The 23,747-nt window shown below is 33.8% G+C and overlaps 6 protein-coding genes across 13 annotated transcripts; 3 read left to right on the top strand and 3 right to left on the bottom strand.

The window, feature by feature from the left end:
• The first annotated feature begins 5,519 nt into the window (after positions 1 to 5,519).
• Positions 5,520 to 9,154, top strand: LOC110635214 (probable beta-1,4-xylosyltransferase IRX10L). 3 transcript variants are annotated; one of them, XM_021784460.2, is made up of 5 exons: positions 5,520 to 5,756; positions 5,884 to 6,016; positions 7,340 to 7,728; positions 7,951 to 8,192; positions 8,372 to 9,154. In XM_021784460.2, exons 2-5 carry the CDS (start codon positions 5,908 to 5,910, stop codon positions 8,883 to 8,885), a joined length of 1,254 nt encoding a protein of 417 aa, XP_021640152.1. In that variant the 5' UTR covers positions 5,520 to 5,756; positions 5,884 to 5,907; the 3' UTR covers positions 8,886 to 9,154. The 3 variants fall into 3 exon arrangements, with proteins under 3 accessions (XP_021640152.1, XP_021640153.1, XP_021640154.1); XM_021784461.2 differs by having other exon boundaries at positions 5,521 to 6,016; positions 7,344 to 7,728; XM_021784462.2 differs by lacking the exons at positions 5,520 to 5,756; positions 5,884 to 6,016 and adding an exon at positions 6,219 to 6,376.
• A 2,807-nt stretch (positions 9,155 to 11,961) lies between these two features.
• On the top strand, positions 11,962 to 13,197 carry LOC110635207 (uncharacterized). 3 transcript variants are annotated; one of them, XM_058139213.1, is made up of 4 exons: positions 11,962 to 12,244; positions 12,354 to 12,412; positions 12,708 to 12,825; positions 12,897 to 13,197. In XM_058139213.1, the coding sequence occupies exons 1-4, from the start codon at positions 11,994 to 11,996 to the stop codon at positions 12,898 to 12,900; spliced, it is 432 nt and encodes a 143-aa protein (XP_057995196.1). In that variant the 5' UTR covers positions 11,962 to 11,993; the 3' UTR covers positions 12,901 to 13,197. The 3 variants fall into 3 exon arrangements, 2 of the variants coding, with proteins under 2 accessions (XP_057995196.1, XP_057995195.1); XM_058139212.1 differs by having other exon boundaries at positions 11,962 to 12,264; positions 12,354 to 12,398; XR_009145442.1 differs by having other exon boundaries at positions 11,970 to 12,398.
• A 59-nt stretch (positions 13,198 to 13,256) lies between these two features.
• On the bottom strand, positions 13,257 to 16,273 carry LOC110635228 (chromophore lyase CRL, chloroplastic). 2 transcript variants are annotated; one of them, XM_021784476.2, is made up of 10 exons: positions 16,116 to 16,273; positions 15,735 to 15,952; positions 15,594 to 15,643; positions 15,350 to 15,410; positions 15,223 to 15,258; positions 14,951 to 15,001; positions 14,176 to 14,268; positions 13,833 to 13,937; positions 13,587 to 13,679; positions 13,257 to 13,485 (listed from the first exon to the last, which is right to left on the bottom strand). In XM_021784476.2, exons 2-10 carry the CDS (start codon positions 15,894 to 15,896, stop codon positions 13,345 to 13,347), a joined length of 792 nt encoding a protein of 263 aa, XP_021640168.2. In that variant the 5' UTR covers positions 15,897 to 15,952; positions 16,116 to 16,273; the 3' UTR covers positions 13,257 to 13,344. The 2 variants fall into 2 exon arrangements, with proteins under 2 accessions (XP_021640168.2, XP_021640166.2); XM_021784474.2 differs by having other exon boundaries at positions 15,735 to 16,247.
• An 800-nt stretch (positions 16,274 to 17,073) lies between these two features.
• LOC131175503 (uncharacterized protein At4g14100-like) lies at positions 17,074 to 17,567 on the bottom strand. Its single transcript, XM_058139943.1, has 2 exons — positions 17,351 to 17,567; positions 17,074 to 17,201 (listed from the first exon to the last, which is right to left on the bottom strand). Exons 1-2 carry the CDS (start codon positions 17,565 to 17,567, stop codon positions 17,074 to 17,076), a joined length of 345 nt encoding a protein of 114 aa, XP_057995926.1.
• Positions 17,568 to 18,051: 484 nt separating this feature from the next.
• LOC110635215 (succinate dehydrogenase assembly factor 2, mitochondrial) lies at positions 18,052 to 19,870 on the bottom strand. Its single transcript, XM_021784463.2, has 5 exons — positions 19,504 to 19,870; positions 19,302 to 19,409; positions 19,073 to 19,199; positions 18,530 to 18,598; positions 18,052 to 18,434 (listed from the first exon to the last, which is right to left on the bottom strand). The coding sequence occupies exons 1-5, from the start codon at positions 19,740 to 19,742 to the stop codon at positions 18,288 to 18,290; spliced, it is 690 nt and encodes a 229-aa protein (XP_021640155.1). The 5' UTR covers positions 19,743 to 19,870; the 3' UTR covers positions 18,052 to 18,287.
• A 1,079-nt stretch (positions 19,871 to 20,949) lies between these two features.
• On the top strand, positions 20,950 to 23,256 carry LOC110635167 (uncharacterized). Of its 3 annotated transcripts, XM_021784389.2 has the most exons (6): positions 20,971 to 21,001; positions 21,101 to 21,131; positions 21,345 to 22,192; positions 22,274 to 22,432; positions 22,548 to 22,773; positions 22,965 to 23,256. In XM_021784389.2, the coding sequence occupies exons 3-6, from the start codon at positions 21,350 to 21,352 to the stop codon at positions 22,970 to 22,972; spliced, it is 1,236 nt and encodes a 411-aa protein (XP_021640081.2). In that variant the 5' UTR covers positions 20,971 to 21,001; positions 21,101 to 21,131; positions 21,345 to 21,349; the 3' UTR covers positions 22,973 to 23,256. The 3 variants fall into 3 exon arrangements, with proteins under 3 accessions (XP_021640080.2, XP_021640081.2, XP_021640079.2); XM_021784388.2 differs by lacking the exon at positions 21,101 to 21,131 and having other exon boundaries at positions 20,950 to 21,001; XM_021784387.2 differs by lacking the exon at positions 20,971 to 21,001 and having other exon boundaries at positions 21,017 to 21,131.
• Positions 23,257 to 23,747: the final 491 nt, after the last annotated feature.

The raw sequence follows: 23,747 nt of genomic DNA, 5'->3' as shown, positions 1-23,747 counted from the left end.
CATTCGGTATGCTTTGCATTAAATCATCCACATCTTCCCAAAACCTTTGTTTACTCTCACTGTCTAATCCTATTTGTGGAGCATAAGCACTAACTATATTTATTGTTTCTCCTTCTAGTACTAGCTTTACTAGTATAATTCTATCTCCTACTCTTTTCACAGCTACTACTGCGTCTTTCAATGTTCTGTCTATGATTATACCCACTCCGTTCTTGTTTCTCTCCTTTCCGGTAAACCACAGTTTATACCCTGAATTACCCACTTCCTTACTTTTTTCTCCTACCCATTTAGTCTCCTGAATGCAAGCAATATTCATCCTTCTCCTTTCCAAGGTATCCACAAGCTCCATTAATTTTCCTGTAAGTGATCCAACATTCCAAGTACCAACCCTGACCCTCCTCCTATCCTGCTCCTTCCTAATTGGTCTCCTTCTATGATATCTTTTATTGTTTTCTATGTCTATCTTGTGTTCTGTTCCACTATTTGTTCTACTATCTGTCCTATGGACTAACTTCTTTACCCACACTCGTCCATGATGTGGGAACCCTTGCTCACTTAACACCACACCCGGGCGCCGGCATGGCGCGTCGCTTTCGGTGACGCCCTACACCCTTGCATATTTATTACTACACCCAGGCTCCGATGTAGCGCGTCGTTAGTAGAGGACGCCCCAACGTTTATATCATTTGAATCCATATCATAGGGTGTGACGAAATTTTTACGCTGGTTGTCACCTACCGCAACCCTCCTCCTTTATCCGGGCTTGGGACCGGCTAAGCGCAAACTACTTAGGCGGAGTTTAATTAATTTATAAGTAACAAATAAATAAATTTCTTTGCTTTTAATTCTTGATGAAATTTATAATATATTTAATTTATTTTTTTATCGGTTTTTAAATATTTTAAAATAATGTGCATAGACATTAATTCTTATATACTAAACTTATTAATATAAGAACAATGTTAAGCTATTTTTAGATGGATTAATCATGTCACGACCCAACCTATGGGCCGGACCGGCACTAGGACCTGAGTCAGCCTAAAGCCCCCGAGGCCTGTAGTAAGCCTAACTATTCACTTAACCCAACTCTAAGGCCCATTTGGGCCCAATTTCAAGAAATCAACCGGACGGAGTCCGGTCATAAAGTGGACCTTTTAACGGAGAGTTTTTGACTCACCCGACCTGTAAACACAGTAAATACTCAATTGGGAAGCTCAACTCACCCTCCACATACTCATATCATCATAAAGATAAATGGGAGCTCAGCTCCCTCATCCAGTCCATCAAACATGCATATAATAATTTTTACAGGTCCACATAATAATTATATTACAGACCCGAATCATTTAAATATTTTCAACACATGCGGAAAATCTAGGAGTAAATAAAATTACACAAATATTGAATAACAACCTGCGAAGAAGAAAAGCAGGTTAATCACAATAAAATCCTCCTGTAGCCTGAAAAAATATTGAACAGGAGTGAGCGTTCGACTCAGAGAGTAAAATATCAATTTTAACCATAATCTCTATAACTATCTAAAACTAATGCACCCTGTAGAGTGAAATGCAACATCAACAACATTTTCACATCATAACATCAAAAATGTAATTTGGAGCACTCACACACCCAGTGATATCAATCATAATATATGGGGTGATCCTATCTGACTCTCTTAAATCCAACAGTGCTAGTGAAGAACTCAAGCCGGACTTTCGCTTAATATACCAAATCGGGGGTCCCAGCGAAGAACTCAAGCCGTGACTACCCCCCGAAGGATCGGGTCCCAGCGAAGATCTCAAGCCGTGACTACCCGTCCTATCCATAGTCCACACCACATCACACGCACGCCAACGCATGCCAACTGCTCCAAATTACCACAGCAACATACATGGCACTTTTTAAAAATATATTTTTAGTTTTGCCACGTGGTCTTTAAATTAATTTTTAAAAATCATCAAAGTTTATATTTTCGAAAAATCGAACCCGATTTTTAAAATCCGAAAAATCTCAAAAAAATTCCTAAAATTTAAATAAAATTAAAATACCAAAAATGCTCATAAAATAATAAAATTTAAAATTTTGGGGTGTTACAAATCATTTATTTTTCTTAATTGATATTACTATTATCTTCTTTCATAACTAGATTTAAAATTAAATATTTTTTTATTATTAAATTATATTTTATTTAATATAGTATAATAAGTAATTAATAAATATTGTATTATTAATGTTAGTTGGCCTTAAAGTAAACCATATGTGCACAACTAATATGTAATATAGTGAATGAATATAATTTTATTTTAATTGAATTGACTAAATATTTTAATAATTATTAATAAATAATTATTTTATTTATAATATGTAAGTATAATATTTATATTGTTTTAAATTAAAAATGAATATATTTTTTATATAAATATTTTTATTAGATATATTAATAAAATAAATATAAAAAAATTTCACATTACACAGATTTTTGAGCTTGTGAGAGTCTATTTTACTTAAATATTAGACTTTAAAACGTGTTTGTCAATAAATTTTGCGCTAAATTATCTATATTTAGATATAAAAAGAATGTATTATCTAACATTAGTTATTATTATATAATTTTAAATTTATTATTATTAATGAGAGTTACTTGACAAATATATTAAGTGTTGCATAGCCCTCCTAAAAATTCATACAATTTAGAGAATTTTAATAATTTTTTTTAATTCAATTTAGATATTTTTATTAATTTATTTTAAAAAATAAATAAATTAAACAAAAATAGATTTCACAACTTTTTCGACTAAATTTAATATACAGATATAGATTTGACGACTATAACTATAACGATAGCAACATAACATGATATTGGAAAACAGAAAACCTAGTTGTGGAACCAATAACGTGACATCCACGTTCTTCTCTTGTCTTATCAATTAAATGCCAGTCGGCACCGCAGGCCACCCATTTATTTCTTTTTTTTTTTTTTTCACTAACGAAAATAAGATATTAAATTTATAATAAATTTAATTTAAAATTATAATTAATGATATAAAAATATATTAAAAAATAAATAATTAAATAAAAAAATAAAATTTAAATATTAAATAATTTTCTTAGTTTTGGACCACTTTAAGCCAGATAACTGTCACTATTGAAATAGAAGTTATACTTTCTAACTAATTTTTTTCGTGATTACGACTATCAAATTGCTAGTGATAGATGGATTGACTTTTAACATTCTTATATATAACATTCTTCTAAAAATGAAAGTATTACAAAATAAAAAATTGATATATTTAATATAGGTATATATTTTAAGAATATATGTTTTATATAGTTTATTTTTAAAATTCAATTATATGTATTAAATTATTATTTTAATTAAATTAAATTTTTAAAAATACATATATATGTGTGAATTAAATTATTATAATTTTCTTTTAATTCAAAATTCAAATAGTTTTTAACTTAATTAAATCTTCTTATATTTAATTTATTGTGCAAGTAAAATAATAATTATTTTTTAAATAAGAATAATAACGATAACAATTTAAAATGATATCACTGCTTTTCTCAATCTATTAAATGCCAGATGGCAGGCTACCCATTTATTACACATTTCACAATCGAGAATTTCGAAATGCTTTTGACTCTCATTTTCATCTTCTTTGATTTTATAAAATTCACCATTTGAATGCTTCTATTTTGGGAGAACACTGTAGTCAATACCAGCCACACCTTCAAAGATGAATAGGAATTATTATTATTATTATGTAGAGTTGTGTGTTGTTTATGGCCTTAAATGAGGATAAATAAATAAATAAAATTAAAAATAAAGGAGCTTAATGGGAAAATTCTACAGCAGGAGGGGGCTGTCCGTTCCATTAGGACAGAGCACAGACAAAAATGAAGCACTAATCTCATGGACCCAGCAAAGCCCATTTGGTATAAAGAGAAACTCCAAGCCCATTACTAGTTCACATTCAGTCACTTGCCTCTACTGTTGATTGAGACTTTATCTTCGCATTCTCAACTATCTACTGACATTATAAATAAAAAATACAAAATAAAAAATACAAATATTTAATAATTTTGTCATATATTCAGTAGGTGTAATTATCAATAAAATTCTAATTTTTTACTATTTGAATATATTCAACATTAACCCTCAAATTAATGCTAATGCATCGTTAGACAGAAAGCCAAAACAATCTATAAAGATTCATGTAATCAATTGCAGTTTGGTTAAATGTGTTGGTGTTACTTAAATCTAACTTTCTTATAATCATCTATTATATTTTTATTATTAATTAATTAAATATATTACAAAGTGGAAGCTCCTTTCTCCACCATAATAATGAAGAAAACCACTTTATAAAATGTCATAATAGACATCTTTGATTTCTTTCATATTTGAGAAAATCATGCAAAATTAAAGTTGGAATTCAGGTTAAAATTTTCATAACTTGAGTCCTCTAAACTATCATATCTATAAAGATTCTTATATCATTGTTTAATTTTGTCATACATCAAATGTATTGGCAATGTCTTTGTCTCTTTTAACTTCGGTGTGATTAATTTCAATCGAATTTTGTAAGTCTTGCCAATTAAATAATGAAGATGAACATATGATTTTAATTATGAAATTTATCCTGAATTAAGACCTCCTTCAATTGTCTCGGTGGAATTTATCCCTTCATCTTCATCTATATTTTATTTGTTAGATCCTATGGAGGTGGCCATTAGCGTATTCTTGCAACATTAGAAGAAAACATCAATTTGAAGGGTCAAATGCATTAACAATTATATCTATAGTTTTGAATCTTGTTGGAAGGAGGGAAAGATTTTATGTAAAAGAATATGTTATATACATGATATTTAAACTTGAATTTTTTTTTACCTGTAATAATTAAGGGCTTTTTGGACATGAGGATTATAATTTCTTTAGGTATGAGGTTCGAGATTGCTTGGTTGACGGGCTCGATTTAATCTAATTCCATAAGGATAGGCCTATTATCGAATTCGAAGTGACACCCAATAAGATAAATAATTGGATAATCCGCTGCCTCCTCTTATTACACTCATAAGTAGAGATAATATTTAGTGATCAGTTAATGCAGGAAGTCGAACTGGGATGGGATAAGGCCATTTCACTAAATTAACCATCAAACTATTATATTCAGTGGTAGTTAAACTCAAATTGAATTAATCGATTTAATCAATTTCATTAAATTTAATATGATAAATTGAATCACTCGTTAAAATTTAAAAAAAAACCAATTTAATAAGCATGCCAATGAATATCAAATGTTTGACACTTCACACCACTCCATTCAATTGAGGAAATGTCAAAATAAAAGTTTAAAAATCAATGATTTTATTATAGATAACAAAAATGAATTTAAATAATAATTTAATATTATAAAATTAATTTATCAATAACTATTCTCAATATTAAAAAGTTGGGATATTCATTTTAAAATTAAAATGTTTAGACACAATTATGTTGGCCTTTTCCTATTCAATTGGCCGAAAAAATAAAGAAATTTGGGGAGCAGGTTGAAGGTTGAACAACAGCGCAGCTGGGATCTGGTAATGAGGTGGACTTTCCATCAAACCAACCCAAAGATTATGAACGGCGCCCACTATATTGCCATTATAAGAAACAACATAAGAGACTTCTTCAAGCAAATTTGCTTGGCCTTCTCTGTCAATCTCTCTTCATTAAAGAAACTCATTCCTTGCATTTCTAACAAAACCACGTAACAACTTTTTTTCGTGACATTTCAACTGTCTTTCGCAGCTAAAAATCCTCATTCTATGCTCATATTACCTGTTTCTTTGTCAGATTTCTCTTCATTGTTTTTCCTTTTCTTTCGTGCTTCATAGGAGTAAAGGAAAAAGAAAGAAAGAATGGAGATTTGGAAGTGGGTTTTTGTTGGGATTCTTTGCTATGCTGCCTTTGCATCGACTGTTGGTGCTGTGAAGCTGGGCAGGAGTCAACCCACTGAGAGGATTTCAGGTGGGTTTCCTATCTTTTTATCTCTCTCTGCGTCTGTTATAGCGGATTTGTCATGTTCAATTATTATTTCATCTCCATGTGGTTTCTGCAGTTGACTGATAAGTTGATTTATGTTTTTTTATTTTATTTTTTTATTTTTTATTGTGTTGTAGGTTTGATAGCTGAATTTAGGGTTTCCTTCCCCTAGATTTGGCAACGTAGTTTTTGGGCATGGTACTTTTTTGGAGGATCCGCTTGAGCTAAAGCTCAATCAGAGAATTGCTAGGACCGATGGTTTTAGTTTGTTTTCTAAGCTCAATCTTTGGATGCATGGTTCATTTTCCTCCATTCTACTTGATTTAGGGCTAAATTGATGGGATGGTATTACGCTGCTAAACCCTGCTTTATGCTTTGACCCGTGTTATCCTAGGATATCAAGTTGTTACTTATTCTGGCATAGTTGGACTGCTATCAAATGTAATTTGAGCTTGACCTAGATCAATGATTTTAACTGAGGAAGTTCTAGTTTGCATTTCCTTGTTTGCATGGCATGATAATTAGAAAGGGCAGCAAAAAATCAGTTCAATTAGTATGATGGATGATGAATGTGAAAAAAAAAGTTAATTTTGGTTGTACTTATTGTCTGTTCTCCACATCTGGATTGCTGGAGAATGTATTGTCTACTGTCCATTTTCAGTTGGAGGATACTTGTTCTTGTAGGTGATTATTTTTAGGTTTACATGATCTCAAATTTTTACTGAACAAAATAGAACGCAAAAAAAAGTTCCATGTAGATGACACCAACTAATTTAGACTCAATTGAATAGAGTGGAAATGTCTCAAATGTCTCTTTCTCTGTCATAAACAATTTGGTGTCTGAATGGCACGGAGTGTATCTGACATCCATACTAATGAATACACATTTCTAGGAGTGTATGCAGAAAGAGAAGAGGTTCTTTTTACTAGTTGCTCTCATCCTATCTCCTTAATATTCTCCAGTATCACTTCAACTAAGAAGAGGAAGTACCAATCTCTGGAAAGTCATATTACATTGATGCTTCATTTTGCATAAAGTTAGATTATGAATTACACAATTTTTGTGGTGGGCATCTCTGACATCTTTGACCAGACCTTACCTGACTATTGAAAAGATCTTTGATTTGGCAAAGTTGGAAGTGAGGAAAGAGGAAAAATGATTATTTTTGCCAGGGAAACTGCATGTTTTTGCACACATTAGAATTATTATGTTAATAGTTATGAAATGCTTTGGAACTATAACTCTGTGTAAAGTTTCCTGTTATGAGACCTTTAAGTGTGATTGGGTTGTGTAACTGTAACATGTAGGTAGTGCTGGTGATGTTTTAGAAGATGATCCTGTTGGAAGACTTAAAGTTTTTGTTTATGAACTTCCAAGCAAATACAACAAGAAGATTCTGCAAAAGGATCCAAGATGCCTCACTCACATGTTTGCTGCTGAGATCTTTATGCATCGGTTTCTCTTATCTAGTCCTGTTAGAACGCTTAATCCTGAGGAAGCTGATTGGTTTTATACCCCTGTATACACCACTTGTGACTTGACACCAAATGGCCTCCCTTTGCCTTTTAAATCGCCAAGAATGATGAGAAGTGCTATCCAGCTTATTTCTTCAAACTGGCCTTATTGGAACCGGACTGAAGGTGCTGATCACTTTTTTGTTGTGCCCCATGACTTTGGAGCATGCTTCCATTATCTAGTAAGTCAATCCATTTCTTTCAAGTTTATCATTCCTGGTAATCTCCTATTTTGGCAACAAGCTGTTTAATGAATTTTAACCAGTTGACATGATTTTATGGATTCCCAAACTCTTATGTTTCAAATTTTCTGCTGTATGAAATTGTCAATGTACTTGCAAGTTTTCTTTCTACGTGTCATTAACTTTTATTTGATGTTTCCCTCTTCACATGTGGTTTTGCAGGAAGAGAAGGCCATCGAAAGAGGAATTCTACACTTGCTCCAACGTGCTACCTTGGTGCAAACTTTTGGACAACGTAATCATGTTTGCTTAAAAGAGGGCGCAATAACTGTTCCTCCCTATGCCCCTCCTCAAAAAATGCAAGCCCACCTTATTCCTGGGAAAACTCCTAGGTCTATCTTTGTCTACTTCAGAGGGTTGTTCTATGATGTGGGAAATGACCCAGAAGGTGGCTATTATGCAAGGTATTTCACATGTTGTTTACATGTTAACAGGAAAATGTTTAGGTGTAAGTGTCTCATTTTGTTCCAGTAGCTTTGAAGGCTCAAATCCATCTTTTGTTCCATGGATTCTCTATTGATCCTTAATATGATAAAAGTTTAAGCCAGAAACCAACTGAATTCTTCATTTTAAAATTTTTCAGAGGTGCACGAGCGGCAGTGTGGGAGAACTTTAAGGACAATCCACTTTTTGACATATCCACAGAGCACCCAACTACATACTATGAAGACATGCAACGAGCTGTGTTTTGTTTGTGTCCACTTGGCTGGGCCCCATGGAGTCCGAGATTGGTTGAAGCAGTTATATTTGGTTGCATTCCCGTCATCATAGCAGATGACATTGTTTTACCCTTTGCCGATGCAATTCCATGGGAAGAAATTGGGGTTTTTGTAGATGAGAAAGATGTGCCCAACTTGGACACCATTCTAACTTCAATCCCACCTGAAGTAATACTGAGGAAGCAGAGATTGCTTGCAAACCCTTCAATGAAGCAGGCAATGCTATTCCCACAACCTGCTCAACCAGGAGATGCTTTCCATCAAGTTCTGAATGGACTTGCACGTAAACTGCCACATGACAAAAGTATTTACTTGAAGCCAGGTGAGAAGATCTTGAACTGGACTGCAGGTCCTGTTGGTGACCTGAAACCTTGGTAGCAGCAGTAACATCACATTTCTTTTAAGAAATTCTAAGCATTCATTCCCTTAGCCCAGCCAGCAGGGCTTCTCAAAAGTGTGAATCTTGATTTTGCCACTGTTGGATTACGCGTTGGATTTTGCAGTTTTGGGGAATAGAATTTGGATGTTGCTGAGTTGTAGCTTTTTTTATTTTTTTTATCCTTTTCTTTTTATGTATAGGGACATTTTATCAGGACTGTTCTTTGTTTCAATTATTAGAGTTATTTGCCAGAGAGCTTTATTGCTAACCAGAGCACTAAATTCTTTTAAAACATTGAATTGACTTAATTGCCTTTATTTAATTAATTAAAATGAAACTACAGCATTATTAAAAATAAATAAATAAATAAATAAAGATTTCATGGTCTACTTAAAATGACTAATCTTTGGTTATGGCATGTGGCTTCTTGTTTACAAAAAGATGGAGAAACTTCCCATTCTGTATGATTTTTTTAGTTAGGCTTGTCATGATCTTGGCGTGATTCTCTCTCAAGTAAAATTGGCTCCTGTATTTGTAATTTAGTTGAATAAATTGCAAGTTAATAATGGATTTTCATTTGATTAATTATAATGAAATTCTGTTTATTGTGATATTTATTCCATAAATTTTAATCAATAATTTTGACTTACAGTGAAAGCTCGGAAAGGTATTTTGAAGGTGCACGAATTTCGATGTTGAGAAATCAAATCTATGAAAATTATTAAAAGAATAGATTCAATTAAGTTTTCACATGAAGATATGCTATATTTAAACTTCAATTAGTATTTCTTTATGTGTGTTTGTGGTCTATGTAGTTCTCGGTTTAGCCGAGTTTGATTCCCATGGACTTTCCTTACCTTTGGATAGAGGAAGACTCTAGCTTCGGCTCTCTGACCCCGAACTGAGGGATAGCCTCTCCTATGGTTTTTGTTTTTGTGTTTAGTAGTTTTGCATGTGGGTTGATCTTCAAAGATAGGCCCAATAGTTTCATCCTGTGTGCTGAGTTTGGTTTTTGGTTAGAGAAGGGCTGATGGATGGAATCTTGGAGGACTTTTTCAGTTTTGTGGTAACGTATTTTTCATCTCTCTTCTTTGCTGGGTTGGCTTTATGCAGTGGGTGGGCTTCTATTGCTTTGGTTGTTCTCATAACTTCGGGATTTGCTTCTACACCATGGTTGGGAAGGTCATTCATCAATGTCGAGCCGATCATATTGTCTGTTGAGGAAGTTGGAGGTCCCCTTGTTTAGCCAAGGTGCTGGGTGGATAAGGGAATCTGTGATCTGTATGATGATCTTGTTTCCTGATGGCTTTGGATGGTGGCAACCATGAACAGCGAAGAGGTCTCTGTTTCCTTTCTAGAAACCTTTCTAGGTTGGATTAATTCAGTGTGCGGGTTATTTTGATTGTGATTTTGATTTGTGGGTAAGTCTGTATGGGTTTGGGTTAATTCTTTTGGCGGTCTGGTTGTTGTTTAGCACAGTGGGCCTCTTTTTCCTCTTCAGTTGTTATAAACTTAATTTGTAATCTTGCCTTATGGGCTCTAATGCAATGGTGCATTAAAAAAAAAAAAGTTTTCACATTAATATTATTATTTTATAATTTCCTTCTTCGTAATAATGCATTCTGTAAGATGAGATTTAGAAAAATTTTCATATTGCATTTTGTTTTTGATATTGAGATTTAAATTTATTGATATGTATTTTTAGATTTTTTTTTTTATTGTGAAATTTTTGGATTTATGAGTTTTGGTTATTGATTTTGTTAGGAGAAAAAAAGTCAAATAGATGATAAGGAAGGAGAGATAGAGAGGGAAAAAAAATATAAATAAAATATAATTTTGATATTTAACTTTAAATTTGTGTTTGAATTTTTTTTCTTTTAATTAATAGAAAATGACTAAATTATTAATAAAATAAAATTTTAAAATATAATAATGAAATTTTTAAAAATATAAAAATTAATTTGTATAATTAACTAAACTTCACAGTAAAACTATTTTTCTATTGTATTAAATTGGTAATAATATTAAAATTCACTTCATAATTAATTAATAAAATTAAAAATAAATAAATAGAAAAGTTTTATTTTTGTACGTTTGAATTGATAATCTCAGTAGACCAATGTGTGTATTATAAAAAAATAATTTTTATTTAAATTTAATTTATTATAAAATTAATATATAATTATATAACATTCATATATTTAATAAATTTATATATAAAATTTTCAGAAAAAATATATAAAAAAATTGTGGGAGGAAGACAGGATGCAGTTGGGTGGGAGACACGAAAGCTAGGCTTCCATCCGTTCTTCAAACAGCCAATAACACATTGCTAATTTACCTCTATTCCTTCTCCCCATTCCTTCTTCTCTCAATGCTGTTTGAGAAGGGCTAATTATTAAATATTAAAAAATAATATTTTTTCTTTAAAAGATAAAATAAATTTTCTTTATAATATGTAAGAGTGTGTTTCACGTGTATTGAATATATTTAGGACCTATTTGGATTAGTTGTTGAATACAACTGATAATTGATGGTGATAAATTATTCTTGTTAATGATAATGATGATAATCGATAGCTGATGATAGCTATTTTATATTAAGTGTTTGATAAAATTATATTTAACTGTTACTGTTAATATGTGAAATGACTGATAAGGGTATATATCATATAATTTATTTTATTATTTAAATAAATATAAAATTATAAATTTATTATATTATATTATTTATTTTATTATTAAATTAAATATGTAATTATTAATCTTTTACATTATATAATTTATTTTATTATTAAAATAAGAAAATAATTATTTTTTTAAGATAATTAAATAATTTTAAAAATATAGATAAAATAATAAAATAATTATTATTATTAATAAAAAAATTTATAATTAATTTTAAGTTTTTAAATATAAAAAAATATAAAAGGTATCATATCAGTTGCCCATTAGTTATCAGCTCTATTTTTTTTAACTTATCAAATATCACAATTTACTTGTTTAGATGCCTATCAACTATCAGTTACAACTAACAGGTAAACCAAATACCCCCATGATAATTTCTAAAAACAAGACTCCTAATAAAAGAAAAGAGTGCCAGAGAAAATGTCCCCGCATATACCCATTACGACTCAGGCTGCAAAGCCCACATCATTGCCTTCTCTTTTATCTCCGATTCGCAGTAATGCTGGACTCAGGGCACCATCCGATCGTTTTTCTCTGAAATCGTCCTTCTTTTCTCCTTCGCTCCACCTCTTACTTGCTTCTAATCAACATCAGCAACCTCTTGCATCTTCAGCTCCAAGATTCTCCATGCCTGTTGCCTCCAAGCAAGCCTATATTTGTCGCGATTGCGAGTGCTTATTTTCTTTGATGAGTTGTTGGCTGTTTCGTGATTTAATTCTGTTCTTTGCAAAATTTAATAGATGAATAGACTGTAAATTGGTATAACTCTGGTGATTGTAGGTATATTTACAATGAAAGGACTCCCTTCGAGAAACTGCCTGACAGGTACTTCTGCCCTGGTACACTTCCATCCTCACCTGAATCTTTTGTTTCCCATATCCTGCTAGGTGACATTTTATCTATGCAATTGACCAACCTATATAAGCATTTTATGCATACAATTTGCCTTCCTTATCCATGAAGCGATGATTTCATTGGTTTATTAAACTATAGGCTATAGCTCTCTCTCATGATAAACAAAATGTTTGATGCATGTGAGCGGCTAAAAAGGAAAAGGGGAGTTCTATTTATTTATTATTATTATTTTTTTTCAGGCTCGATTTTGATTAGATTGCTAATTGAATTTGCTTGGAGTTTGTGGTGCTCCTAAAAGGAGATTTAGGCCATATGCACCATCTGTGACCAAAAATGCTAATGAAACAGATGTTAGAAAAGCCCGCAAAGCGCAAATCCAGAGAGATGAAGCAATTGGGTAAGCGTACTTCTTGTTTCTTGTAACTAGTCTTACAAACTCAGCCTCTCTGACGAGGTTAAACATGGCAGGTGAGCATTGCCAATTGCAATTAGAGTCGGAGTTGCGGCCCTTGCGGGTTTATATTTCTACCTCAATAGCACATTCCAAGGTTGAACGGCAGCAATTCCACATAGGAACTATGGTACTAGAGTGTTAACAGGTGAATGCTTAAGTTCATAGAGTAGAGCAGTTCTTGTAATTTTATTCCATTTAGGGAACGCCTATACAATGTTATTCTTTTCTTCCATCCTAAGATTGAGAAATGTAATCTTTTAATTATCTTGAGCTATACTGAAAATCTAGGAATTTTAAGAGCTGCAAGTTGATAAATTATTCATGTTCATCAATTGCAATATTACATCCTCAACTATCCAACAAACAAAAACCGATGGAAAACATGGTCTTTAACTGAATTATTATTTGATAAAAATAATTTAAGCATGAAACTTTACACCTGGTTATATATGTATAAAGTGATCATTCTTGCAACACAAAAGAACCCTCTATTCCTGTCTCCATCAATTGTGGAGGGGGGAAATTCAAAGGAGAAAACATGTTATTAATACTAGAGGCTGGTGCAGGCTTGAACTCATAAGGTCCTTCCTTCACTCCCCAAACCTGTAACCAGCAGAAAGAACTTTCAATTTGACAGAACAGAACAATCTTGATTCATTTTCAAATAAACTTAACCTAAACCAAAGTGAGACCATGAACCTGACCTGATTTCCATCATCATCGTAACCCCTATCCCAGGTATGTATTTCACTGTTCTTTAAAATTGCAAGTTCTGAAGTGCAGTAGGTTGCTCCATTCTGTTAGAGTGTGATAGATTAGTAACGACTACAATTACATTTGTTCCCATCTCTGGAAAACCAAATATCTTCAATATACAATTCCTCAGATATACGCAGAGGTTTGGGGAAACTAAAAATTGAATATTGACAAGAAGGATGAAAAGCAAATACCCATGAATTTGGGAATCCTCCAGGGGGAGTAGAACCTTCATACAAGCAGCGTTTTCCACGGTCACAGCGTTTAAGATGTATTGTTGTCAGATGTTCTGCTATGTCCTGCACTTATGCAACAAAGTGGAGAAAGTAAATAATATGTCCACAGAATAAAATGTTATTCATTTTGGTAATGCATGGCAAGGCATAGATTAGAATTAACAGTAATCTAAGTAAAGATATTGGGTGAATTTAGAATTGACAATGTGAATCCAATACCATATGATGACAAGTTGAGTCAAAATCCAATACCAAATGATGACGAATTAAGTCAAAATCTGAATCTGTCTAGAGGACTTACACCAATAACTTCTTCTGGCAGTGGTCGCTGGTCCTTTGGGCGATCACAGAAATTTTTGTACTCCTCTGCATCTCTGATGGCATATGAGCTCACCTGTCCATTAATGAAAGAATGATTTGTTAGTTGTTTAAGGTGTTTATAGAAAATTTCTCACAGCACCTCAAAATGAAATAGGAATGGAATAATAATTTAATCCCACTAATTGAATGGGGGAAAAAGAGCAATTCGTAAGAAGATGATAATTAATAACTATCCCAGAAAAAAAGAAAAAAAAAAGAGTTACAGTTGCAGTAACAAAGCAAGCAAGGAAGGAAGTTGTACAAAGTAGCCACAAAAAACTGAGTTTTCACTGATTTTATTACATGTCAAGAAAACTAATGGCAGCAGCAATGCTAAGAAACCATTGCATGCTTTTATGACAAGTCTGAGAATCATGTATCCGAGTATAACATATGGAGGTATATTCTTGGCTACCATTCATTGATATTATTCGACAGATATACTTGATGAAAATCAAGTACCATTACAAAAGCAGTTCAAATGGCTTCAAGCAAATATTATGCAGAAGACAGTATGATCAAAGTAAAGAGAACTTTGATGAAAATAATTGCAAATGATATTGAGAATAGTAATTATACTAATAGCATTAATGATATTAGGGCCACATACAATTCCATAGGATTTGAGGAAAAAAAGACTTTCAACTACTTAAATTCACAATACAGGCAATAGTTATTATGCTCTTATAGAACCATCAGTTTCAACATAAGCTTACCTCAACATCACATTTCAACTCCTTTGGACAAGGCTTCACCATATAGAACCTCTGGAACCGTAGAATAAAATTTCTATTGCATTAGTGTCATTAATAAAAAAACTGTCAGCTAAAAAATGTCTAAAGCAGTTCAAAAAAAAGAGTAACTTTTATACTTTGTAAAGCAAAAAACCTTGCACAGAAGTTCATTCCTGTAATATAAATAAAATAATGTTCAAGATAATAGAATTTAAGCAAAAAATCTTAAATTAAATAGCAAACTGATAGATTACCTGCCGAAATGGCTTTTGAGGCGTCCTCCAGAATGCCTAATAATAGATGGATAACTCTTTTAAAAATAGTATATATCAACTGAATCTACAAATGAGGAATGGAAAGAAGGGAAGTGAGTTAAACAACCTGTTCGAAATATAAAACCTTGGAACCATCCACCATCTCCGCTGCTGGACATGTCAGCATTCTGTACATAAAAAATTCCTAAAACTAATAATTCACAACATTTGAACTTTATCTTGCAAAATCTGAATCCATATCTCAAGATGCATTAAAGTTCATCGCGCTTACTCAAATTTCAATAAAATTAGATGGTTCAAAGAAAGGGAGGAAATTGGATGAAGAAGAAGAAGAAGCAGTAAAAGGGTACCTAATGTTGAAGTAATTATCGGGATCTCTGGATGCTTGATCTCTCGAGAACTAACCCCACAAATTAAATTGACACTAGAATCAGGAAAGAAACGCTAGTGGGGATGAACCAAAAAGGGCAATAAGCTTAATTAAATGGTACCTTTTCGCCGCCGAGTGATTGAGCTACAATTCGCGCATGGTCCCAACGGGTAGTAGACTTAGTGAGCCGCTTCACAAGAATCGCACCTCCAATCAGAACCAGCGTCTTGACAACCAATCCTCGAGCTCGGCTCCATCCATTAGACTCCGAGCCCGTTCCCATTTTCAAGTAATTTATATCCTCACCAACAACCAAACACCCAGCACCATCTTCTTCGCCTAAAAAGTCAGATAAAACGTAAAAACCTGAGCAGGATTTCGCTGTAGAGAGGAAAGGGGAAGGAAAGAATATGGAGACTGAAAAGTGACTGTGTTTTAATGTGATTGTGACGATGGTGAAGGATTGGGCTTGAATGATTTTGATGAATCAGAGACTTGTCACCCGTTCGAATCCCGGACTCGCCGGCGCCCAGTTGTCGATTGGAGGCGGTGACAGTGTCAGCCACATCAAGCTCTTAATAGCTTTTAGTTTTCATCACACTTGGCGAAGCTAGATTGCCGAATGCTTGGGCCGCTCTCATCCTTTCATTTGTACTTGCAGAATGACGTTTATACCCCGCAAGCTCATTAACTTGGAATTTGCAATTTCATTATTTTTTTTTTAATAAGGCTTTTTGAGCACATAAAATTGCCGTTAATTAAAACAAAAGGATCATTTTGATGTTGATTAATACAAATATGATATGTTTCCCAGCGTGTTTAGTAAAAAATTAAAAATTAAATATTAATTTTATAAATTTTAATATTTAAAAATATAATCATTAATTTAATATTTTTAAAGTTAATATTTAATTTTTAAAAATAATAAATATTAATAAAATAAAAAATTAATTAAATATTTTTAAAATATTCAAATAATATTAATAATAAATTAAAAGTTAAAAAATAACAATGATCTCTTTTTAAACTCACACCAAACACCCCTAATTTAAGAGCTTCAACCTTAGTTAATTTTATTATTAATACAAATCACATGCCAAATTGCCAATGAATTTGGCTTGTATCTATCTAGATTATAAAAATAAATGTACGCGTCTTTCCATTTGTGAGCTTTGATTTGGATTTGTAAAATCTAAATTACAAACAGGTAACAAAAGGAAAAGGATCATGTCACTGATTGGCGGCTCAAGCAATTTGCGTCTCCCACACTATTACTGAGCTTATGTGCAAGTGCAACAACTGAGCCTACTTGAGAGGGATTTGGGAATCAGGTCCTTAAAAGTTACTTGAAATTCTTGCGTCTGTTTTAATTTCACAGTTTCGGAATTTTTGTCCAAATGGCGCCCAAATGATAGATTTTTCAGGATGTGATTTGAAGGACAAAAAGAAAAATCATTTGCTTATAAAATCAGCAAGTTTATTTGAACCTCATAGAGACAATCCACCAGCAAACACAGGAAACATGGAGCTTGCCAATTTTCATCCTTGGCTGGTACCACCTCCAAAGTCATCATATGAGCAACCATCCCTGCCACACAAACACAACCAGAACATGCTCAAAAAATTATGGGTATTTATCTAGTGGTCAAATTTCACAACCATCTTGTGGCTTCCAAGGAGTACCAGTGTGGAAGGTCCAGTTTAAACTGGTCTCTTATTTGTGGCATCCTCATGTACCAATGAAATCCGCCTTCTCCCACCCGTGGCAAAGGAATCCATCAATTTGCTGCTGACCTAGATAGTTAGCACCTTCAAGCCAGTTGGTTCGGAGAACACCCACCGAGAAATGCAGAACGCTGCATTCTTGAGTCCATGGTGTGTAGATATACGAAGTCCCATTATCCCATTCAAGGTCATACAATACAAGAGCTTTCCCAGTTGAAGCTGTAACCATTGGGCCAGTTGTACCAGAGGTCCACCACTTGGAGGTTGCCGTCGCTATTGTTCATGAAGAGTGTTGAGTGAAATTGGCGAGGCCATGCAGGATGCAGCTGAACTGGTATTTGGTCTACAGATTTTGATGCTACTGAAAAGACATTGTCAGAGGAGATTAAGAGAACAAGTATGAGAGCGTAAGGACATGGGCTTCATTCTTGAGGACTCATCCCAATTGGTCAACGGCTTAATGTTTTTATCCTCAAAAAGTTTCCCTATCATCGATTCAGGACATCCGAGTATTAGAAATTCTACTTTCACCCATCCTAAGATTTACAATCATTTATACTATTGTCCAGTGGTATTTAATTTTCTTATTTGGGCCCCGCCAGCTACTGTTTTCATTTAGGAATACCAGTGCCCAGCTTCCAAAAGCAAGTGCAAAACCTCACATGCTCTCACAAGACGATGAAACCCAAATGAAAAGATTAAAGAAAGAGCAATGCTGAAAACATGCAATTTCAAAAATAAAACACACATTTCACAGAAACAATTTCTCACTATAAGATACAACTTGCAAATGGTTCATGAACCTATATGGAGAGGGCACTAAATTTCTTGACTTCGTTACAGCAAGTAGCTCTTGTTCAAATCACGCTATGTAGATTATATGACAAAATATATTATTCTTTTTCATATGTTGCAAGCCAATAAATCTTCCAGCTTAACAATAGAACAGCTACTGATTCCCAGCCACAGGGCTGCCGGGACTTTTCTTGATATCATCCCACCCTCTTACCCATGGCTGTCCAGCTATAGCTCGTGTTTCAGGAGCAGCATGGCTATTAAGATTGTTAATGATCTTATCACGCACCGCAGAAAAGACCTACACCAACAAATATAAAGATGCAGTGAGAAAGGGAAATAGATGTATCACAATGAACACCAAGTTGTGAAGCCATCTTTTATATCATATCTCACAGGATTTATGCTCACAGCCTCTGGGGGTTGCTCCTGACCAGTTAACCACTTCCAAAGATCTGGATTTTCCTGCATAAAAGAAACCAGATATGAACAAAAATCCTCAACTTGAAAAAAAAAACAATCATCAATGGCATTTGAGAGATACAACGCCAAACCAGACGTTAAATATCTTTCATTCATCGTGACCTTAATTTCAACCTGACACTGAGAAGTAAAGGGCACAAAATATTGAACCGGAAGGCAGTAGAAGTTGTACCATCAGTTTCAGTTCACTAATGCAGAATTAACATGTGATTAATACACAATCTTGGCAGCATAAAGCCACCTTAAAGCTGGTCAATTTGAAGATAGCTTAAAATTTAAGCAGGTAGTATTTCCCAGTACATGTGCACTCGTAAATTTGAGAAATACCCTTAAAGCTTGAGGAGAAAAATAAAATCAGAAGAAAGTAATAAAGAACACAAGAAAAAAGAAGAATGCCAAACTTATCATTGATCAGAAAATTAACAAATCCATTAGCTTATAGATGAGAAACTTTACCAAGTCAAGGACATTAATAAGTGCTTTAATTCCACTTTCGTCCATGGAAAAAATATGATCTTCTACCCATTTACCGAGAACCAAATCCAGCTCCAGGAACCCTCTTTGCCTGCTCCTATACAACAGCCTAAAACCAGAGACCACAAAACAAGAATATCAGTCCGTATAGGAAATACACAGCCAAAAATCTTGAAGGGACCAAATATAAGGGAAATGAAAGGATAGAAACCTGTTAAACAAACGCCTTTTGCTTTCTTCGTTGGAGAGATCAACATCTAACAATCGCGTCTCATTATCATTAAGAGTTGAATAACGTGAAAACAAACCATACTCAGACCTGGGAGAAAATTACACACAAAAATTCAATCAAACAAATGTTCTATTTCGATCAAATCAATATATCGAATTGTAAAGGAATATTAGGTGGAAACCTGAAAGAGGATTCTCTGATAATGGGGGAAAAAGGAGTAATCGAGGTCCGGCTGGCTGTGGTGGAGGAATTGACAACACGATAAGCGCTGATAAGAGCTCTTCTCAAGTTCGTCATTTTTCTTGATCCGAGCTTTGGTTTCGATGGGAGAGGAAACCTTAATAGGCTGGAGAAGAAACGGGTGCCGTGGGCTTCAATGGAATTAAAAAGGCAGCAGCAGCAGTGCCTCGCTTGGGTCATAACATCGTGGCCCTATTTGATCCCCTAAGAAATTAGGTCCGCTTGCGATATTATCTAGAAAGACAATTGCCCTATATTTGGAATTTCGAACCTTGCATGCTTTTGAAGGTAAATTTCTCCTCTCTGTCTTGACATGCTCTATATGTAGAAGTTGGAAAGCGTGCAACAAAATATTTTTAATATTGTTAAAAAGAATTTGAAAAAAAAAATTATTTTAAAATTTATATAATTAAAAATAATAATTTAAATTTATACTAATTTTTAATATCAATTTTAATAATATTATTATTTAAATTATTATTAAAAACTACTATTTAAAAATCATTTATTAAAAATTTTTAAAATTTAATAAACCCAAATCTTAAATGCACTAGCATACCTGTTTCATATAGGCAAAATCCTTCTTAAGCACCAAAACCACGCGTCTGAGCTGTCTACATATTTGGTATAACCATTGAAGCTTCGCATCTGCACTACATTAAGTACCTAACATCAGCGATGTGTCTGTTCGATGTCCTATTCGTACCTTTTGAGTCAATTTTCTACATCGCATCTCGGAGTTGCCTTCACTAGACGATTGGTTCCATGCCAAACTAAAAATAAGAAGCACATACCAGCACAAACAACTTCCAAAGCCACCTCCAACACCCACAACTAATAGAAACACACCTGCAATCAGACTATCAGGCTGCTTAAGTACAATCAAAATCCCTCACAAATGTAAGCTCTAGACTTGCAAAAGCACTAAAAATCCATATTTACGCCGATCTAGGAAGGGAGAGGGACAACCAACTGTTGAACCGAGGAAAAGACCCCCTTACCGTAAAGAAACAAAGAAAGGCGCAAATTAGCAGAAAAAAAGACTAAAAAAAAAAATAATAACAAAAAGAGAAGTTTCTCTCTCTAAAAAGTTTAGAAAGAGGAGATCTTTTTAATTATAATACTTTTTTTTTTCGAATTTCAATTATAAAACTTCAATATAACAAAATAATTATTTGAAATTGCTTTTTCATCCATATCTCCTCCCCTTCGTTTATCGCTTTCAAATCATGGACCCAGGTCTCCATTTGAGATTTCCAAGTCTGTCCTAAATTCAACTGTAATGACGTAACCAATGACCTGACGCCTGGGACACGTGGCTTCTTAAAAATTGTGCCAACTGCAATGATATGATTTGGTAGGTAACTTATAAGAACCAAAAGAAATAGTTTGACCATTCAAAGCAGGATTGTGAAAAGCACAGCAGCTACTGGATTTGGGTAAGCCTTTTCCATAATTCATATAGATATTTTTGTTGGTTTTAATTAATTCCAGTTCTAAACATGGTTGAATCTAACTGTCATGTTATTGCTTTGAAGGGAAATCACTTTGCAGTTTCCGTCAGTGCAGGTTTCATGTTCAGTTTCGCTTAAACTGGAAGAATTTGAAATCATGATACATAGAAACTGCTTTGATATTTATGGCTAAATATATACTAGCTAATATGGATGATTCTATTGTGTTGTTCTGTTATCAAATTGTTGTGGCCGTCACTTTATCTATATATATATATATATATATATGCTTGGGTTTAACTTGGTTTATATATTTTTATATCTGCAGCAAATATGGCGCGTTGTTCTTATTATGGTTGCTTGCTTTCATTGGCAATACTGCTACTTGTATTTAACTTATCTTACTCGCAAGGTCCCTTGGAAAATGGAAATCATATCAAATCTGCTACTTTCCTGTCACCGAAGTTTGTATTGGGACCAGGATCAGTTGAGAACAGAAATTACTACAATATTGACTTCCCAAAAGGTCATATTGCTCTCAAAAGCTTTAATGCTGAAGTAATTGATGAAGCTGGGAATCCTATTCCTCTTCATGAAACTTATCTTCACCATTGGGTTGTTGCTAGATACTATCATCGTAGGGTTGCTTCAGCTACTGAGAAGAGTCACCCATCAGATGATATTTTTGCAGGGAATAGTGGAGTGTGCCAGGGTAGTGTTCTCAGACAGTATTTTGGCCTTGGATCAGAAACACGAAAAACAGCAACGCATGTTCCTGATCCTTATGGAATAGAAATTGGTAATCCTACTAAAATTCCTGCAGGGTACGAGGAGAGATGGATGCTAAACGTCCATGCCATCGATAGTCGGGGTGTCGAAGATAGGTTGGGATGCATCGAATGCAAATGTGACCTATACAACGTCACAGTGGATGAAAATGGTAAACCTTTGAGGCCGGATTATAAAGGAGGTTTAAATTGTTGTTATGACCGCACACAGTGCAGATTAATACCAGGTTTTGAGGGTGTCGAGAGGACCCTCTACCTGAGGTATACAGTGAAGTGGGTCGATTGGGATAGTTCAATTATCCCAGTCAAAATCTTTATATTTGATGTCACTGATACTGGAAAGAGAATTAATGGCTCAACAGAAGTCAGTCCAGAGAGTGGCTGCCAGGTGATAATTAAATCAGGGATTCATATTTATTCCCCTGCAGTTCTATGCGTTCATATAATTCTTTTTCACCCTCGGATGCAGATTGAGTATGAAGTTAAGCCTTGCAATGGCTCTGGTGTTGGTGTTGATGGATGCATTGACATGAAAAGGACAAGCCTCACCATGCCCACTGGTGGTTACGTCATCTATGGTGTTGCCCACCAGCATATAGGAGGAACTGGTTCAACTCTCTATGGACAGGTGATTTTAAATTAACCTCAATTAAAATTAATTTATAGTTTGTAATAAAATGCTCTAATATATATGGAATGGAATGGAATGAATAGTATTGATTTGTTTTGTGTGGTGAATTCAGGATGAACGTGTTATATGCAGTTCGATACCGACCTATGGAGAAGGAAAAGAAGCAGGAAATGAGGCTGGTTACATCGTAGGAATGTCCACTTGTTATCCTAAACCAGGCTCTGTCAAGATTGCAGAAGGGGAGAATCTAATTCTGGAATCTAAATATAGCAGAACACAAATGCACACCGGAGTTATGGGGCTCTTCTACATTTTGGTTGCAGACCAAATACCAAATAGTATGCCTATTAAACTTGTGAATTTTGACTAGCTATGATATATTTCAAAAGCAGGGATTAGATGTTTGATCTGGAGTAGGAATTCTCATGAAAAAGAAAGAAAGACCATAATCTTTTCTCGTTTGGGTTGTTTGCTTAGCACTAATTAGCAGCTCTAACCTCTGCTCACCAGCTCTCTTTGGTTCTTACAGATAAATGAAGAACTGAAATAATCCAGTGGGCAGCTGTCGGGACTAGCAATAACTGTTGCCGTTACGCTCCGATCTCAGATAAAGAGAAGAATAAGTGATGGCTGTCAACCAATTACACATGAGTGTGGAGGCTTACCCAAAATAATGCAAATGTCTGTGTGCATTAGTCTTTTTTTTTCTTTTGGTCAAATGTGTGCACTAGTCTTTTTGAGTTCTTAATTCAAAGCTATTATATGTTTGTGTATGACAAACTCGTTGGAGCAATCAATTGGAAATCAATGACATTGGAGTCTGTGGTTGGTTGGTTGGGTTGCTATTTGGATTTGGAGGCTGGCGTGTGAGTGAGCGAACAAGGAACTAATAAAGCCCAGCTCGTGAGCTGAGGGGTGAAAAGGGTCTAACCAAAGCCTGTCTACATCTGGAATATTCAACATCATTTCGATATTTTAATTATCCAATTTCAATTTGTAGGCCCCTGCGCTGATTGCCATAATTGACTGCCGTGGCTTTTATTGCTACGTCCTAGAGACGGCCCGATCTCATTTGGTATGAGATCGAAATCGATGAATAATTTTAAAATTAGATGAAAATTAAAATTGAAAAGAATATAGTTAATTCAAGTTTAATTTTTTTTAAATATTAAATCAGACTAAATTAAAATAGCTTAATCTAAGTTTTCTTTGATTATAATATTTTATAATTTTTATAGTTTTAATATGAAAACTTTTCTTTACCATTTATTATTTTTTTTCTCTCATTTTCGATTTAAGAATTTTAGCACAA

Source organism: Hevea brasiliensis, chromosome 17, assembly GCF_030052815.1.
Source record: "Hevea brasiliensis isolate MT/VB/25A 57/8 chromosome 17, ASM3005281v1, whole genome shotgun sequence".
NCBI classification, from domain to species: domain Eukaryota; kingdom Viridiplantae; phylum Streptophyta; class Magnoliopsida; order Malpighiales; family Euphorbiaceae; genus Hevea; species Hevea brasiliensis.
Note: the sequence above shows the minus strand (reverse complement) of the source record. Positions and strands in the feature narration are given on the sequence as shown.

Bases quoted from the DNA above. Each gene is read 5' to 3' on its own strand.
- LOC110635214 (XM_021784460.2), top strand. From the start codon at position 5,908: ATGGAGATTTGGAAGTGGGTTTTTGTTGGGATTCTTTGCTATGCTGCC. The intron at 6,017-7,339 runs GTGGGTTTCCTA...TGTAACATGTAG, and splicing joins ACCCACTGAGAGGATTTCAG to GTAGTGCTGGTGATGTTTTA. The intron at 7,729-7,950 runs GTAAGTCAATCC...GTGGTTTTGCAG, and splicing joins GAGCATGCTTCCATTATCTA to GAAGAGAAGGCCATCGAAAG.
- LOC110635207 (XM_058139212.1), top strand. From the start codon at position 11,994: ATGTCCCCGCATATACCCATTACGACTCAGGCTGCAAAGCCCACATCA. The intron at 12,265-12,353 runs GTTGTTGGCTGT...TGGTGATTGTAG, and splicing joins GTGCTTATTTTCTTTGATGA to GTATATTTACAATGAAAGGA. The intron at 12,399-12,707 runs GTACTTCTGCCC...ATTTGCTTGGAG, and splicing joins TTCGAGAAACTGCCTGACAG to TTTGTGGTGCTCCTAAAAGG.
- LOC110635228 (XM_021784476.2), bottom strand. From the start codon at position 15,896: ATGGGAACGGGCTCGGAGTCTAATGGATGGAGCCGAGCTCGAGGATTG. The intron at 15,411-15,593 runs GTACCCTTTTAC...TTTTATGTACAG, and splicing joins GATAATTACTTCAACATTAG to AATGCTGACATGTCCAGCAG. The intron at 13,486-13,586 runs GTCAGGTTCATG...TGCTGGTTACAG, and splicing joins ACGATGATGATGGAAATCAG to GTTTGGGGAGTGAAGGAAGG.
- LOC131175503 (XM_058139943.1), bottom strand. From the start codon at position 17,567: ATGGTTACAGCTTCAACTGGGAAAGCTCTTGTATTGTATGACCTTGAA. The intron at 17,202-17,350 runs GTACATGAGGAT...TTTGTGTGGCAG, and splicing joins GGAGAAGGCGGATTTCATTG to GGATGGTTGCTCATATGATG.
- LOC110635215 (XM_021784463.2), bottom strand. From the start codon at position 19,742: ATGACCCAAGCGAGGCACTGCTGCTGCTGCCTTTTTAATTCCATTGAA. The intron at 19,410-19,503 runs GTTTCCACCTAA...ATTTTCTCCCAG, and splicing joins ATCAGAGAATCCTCTTTCAG to GTCTGAGTATGGTTTGTTTT. The intron at 18,599-19,072 runs GTAAAGTTTCTC...TCTTTTATGCAG, and splicing joins TTATTAATGTCCTTGACTTG to GAAAATCCAGATCTTTGGAA.
- LOC110635167 (XM_021784387.2), top strand. From the start codon at position 21,065: ATGGTTGAATCTAACTGTCATGTTATTGCTTTGAAGGGAAATCACTTT. The intron at 21,132-21,344 runs GTTTCATGTTCA...TTATATCTGCAG, and splicing joins TGCAGTTTCCGTCAGTGCAG to CAAATATGGCGCGTTGTTCT. The intron at 22,433-22,547 runs GTGATTTTAAAT...TGGTGAATTCAG, and splicing joins GTTCAACTCTCTATGGACAG to GATGAACGTGTTATATGCAG.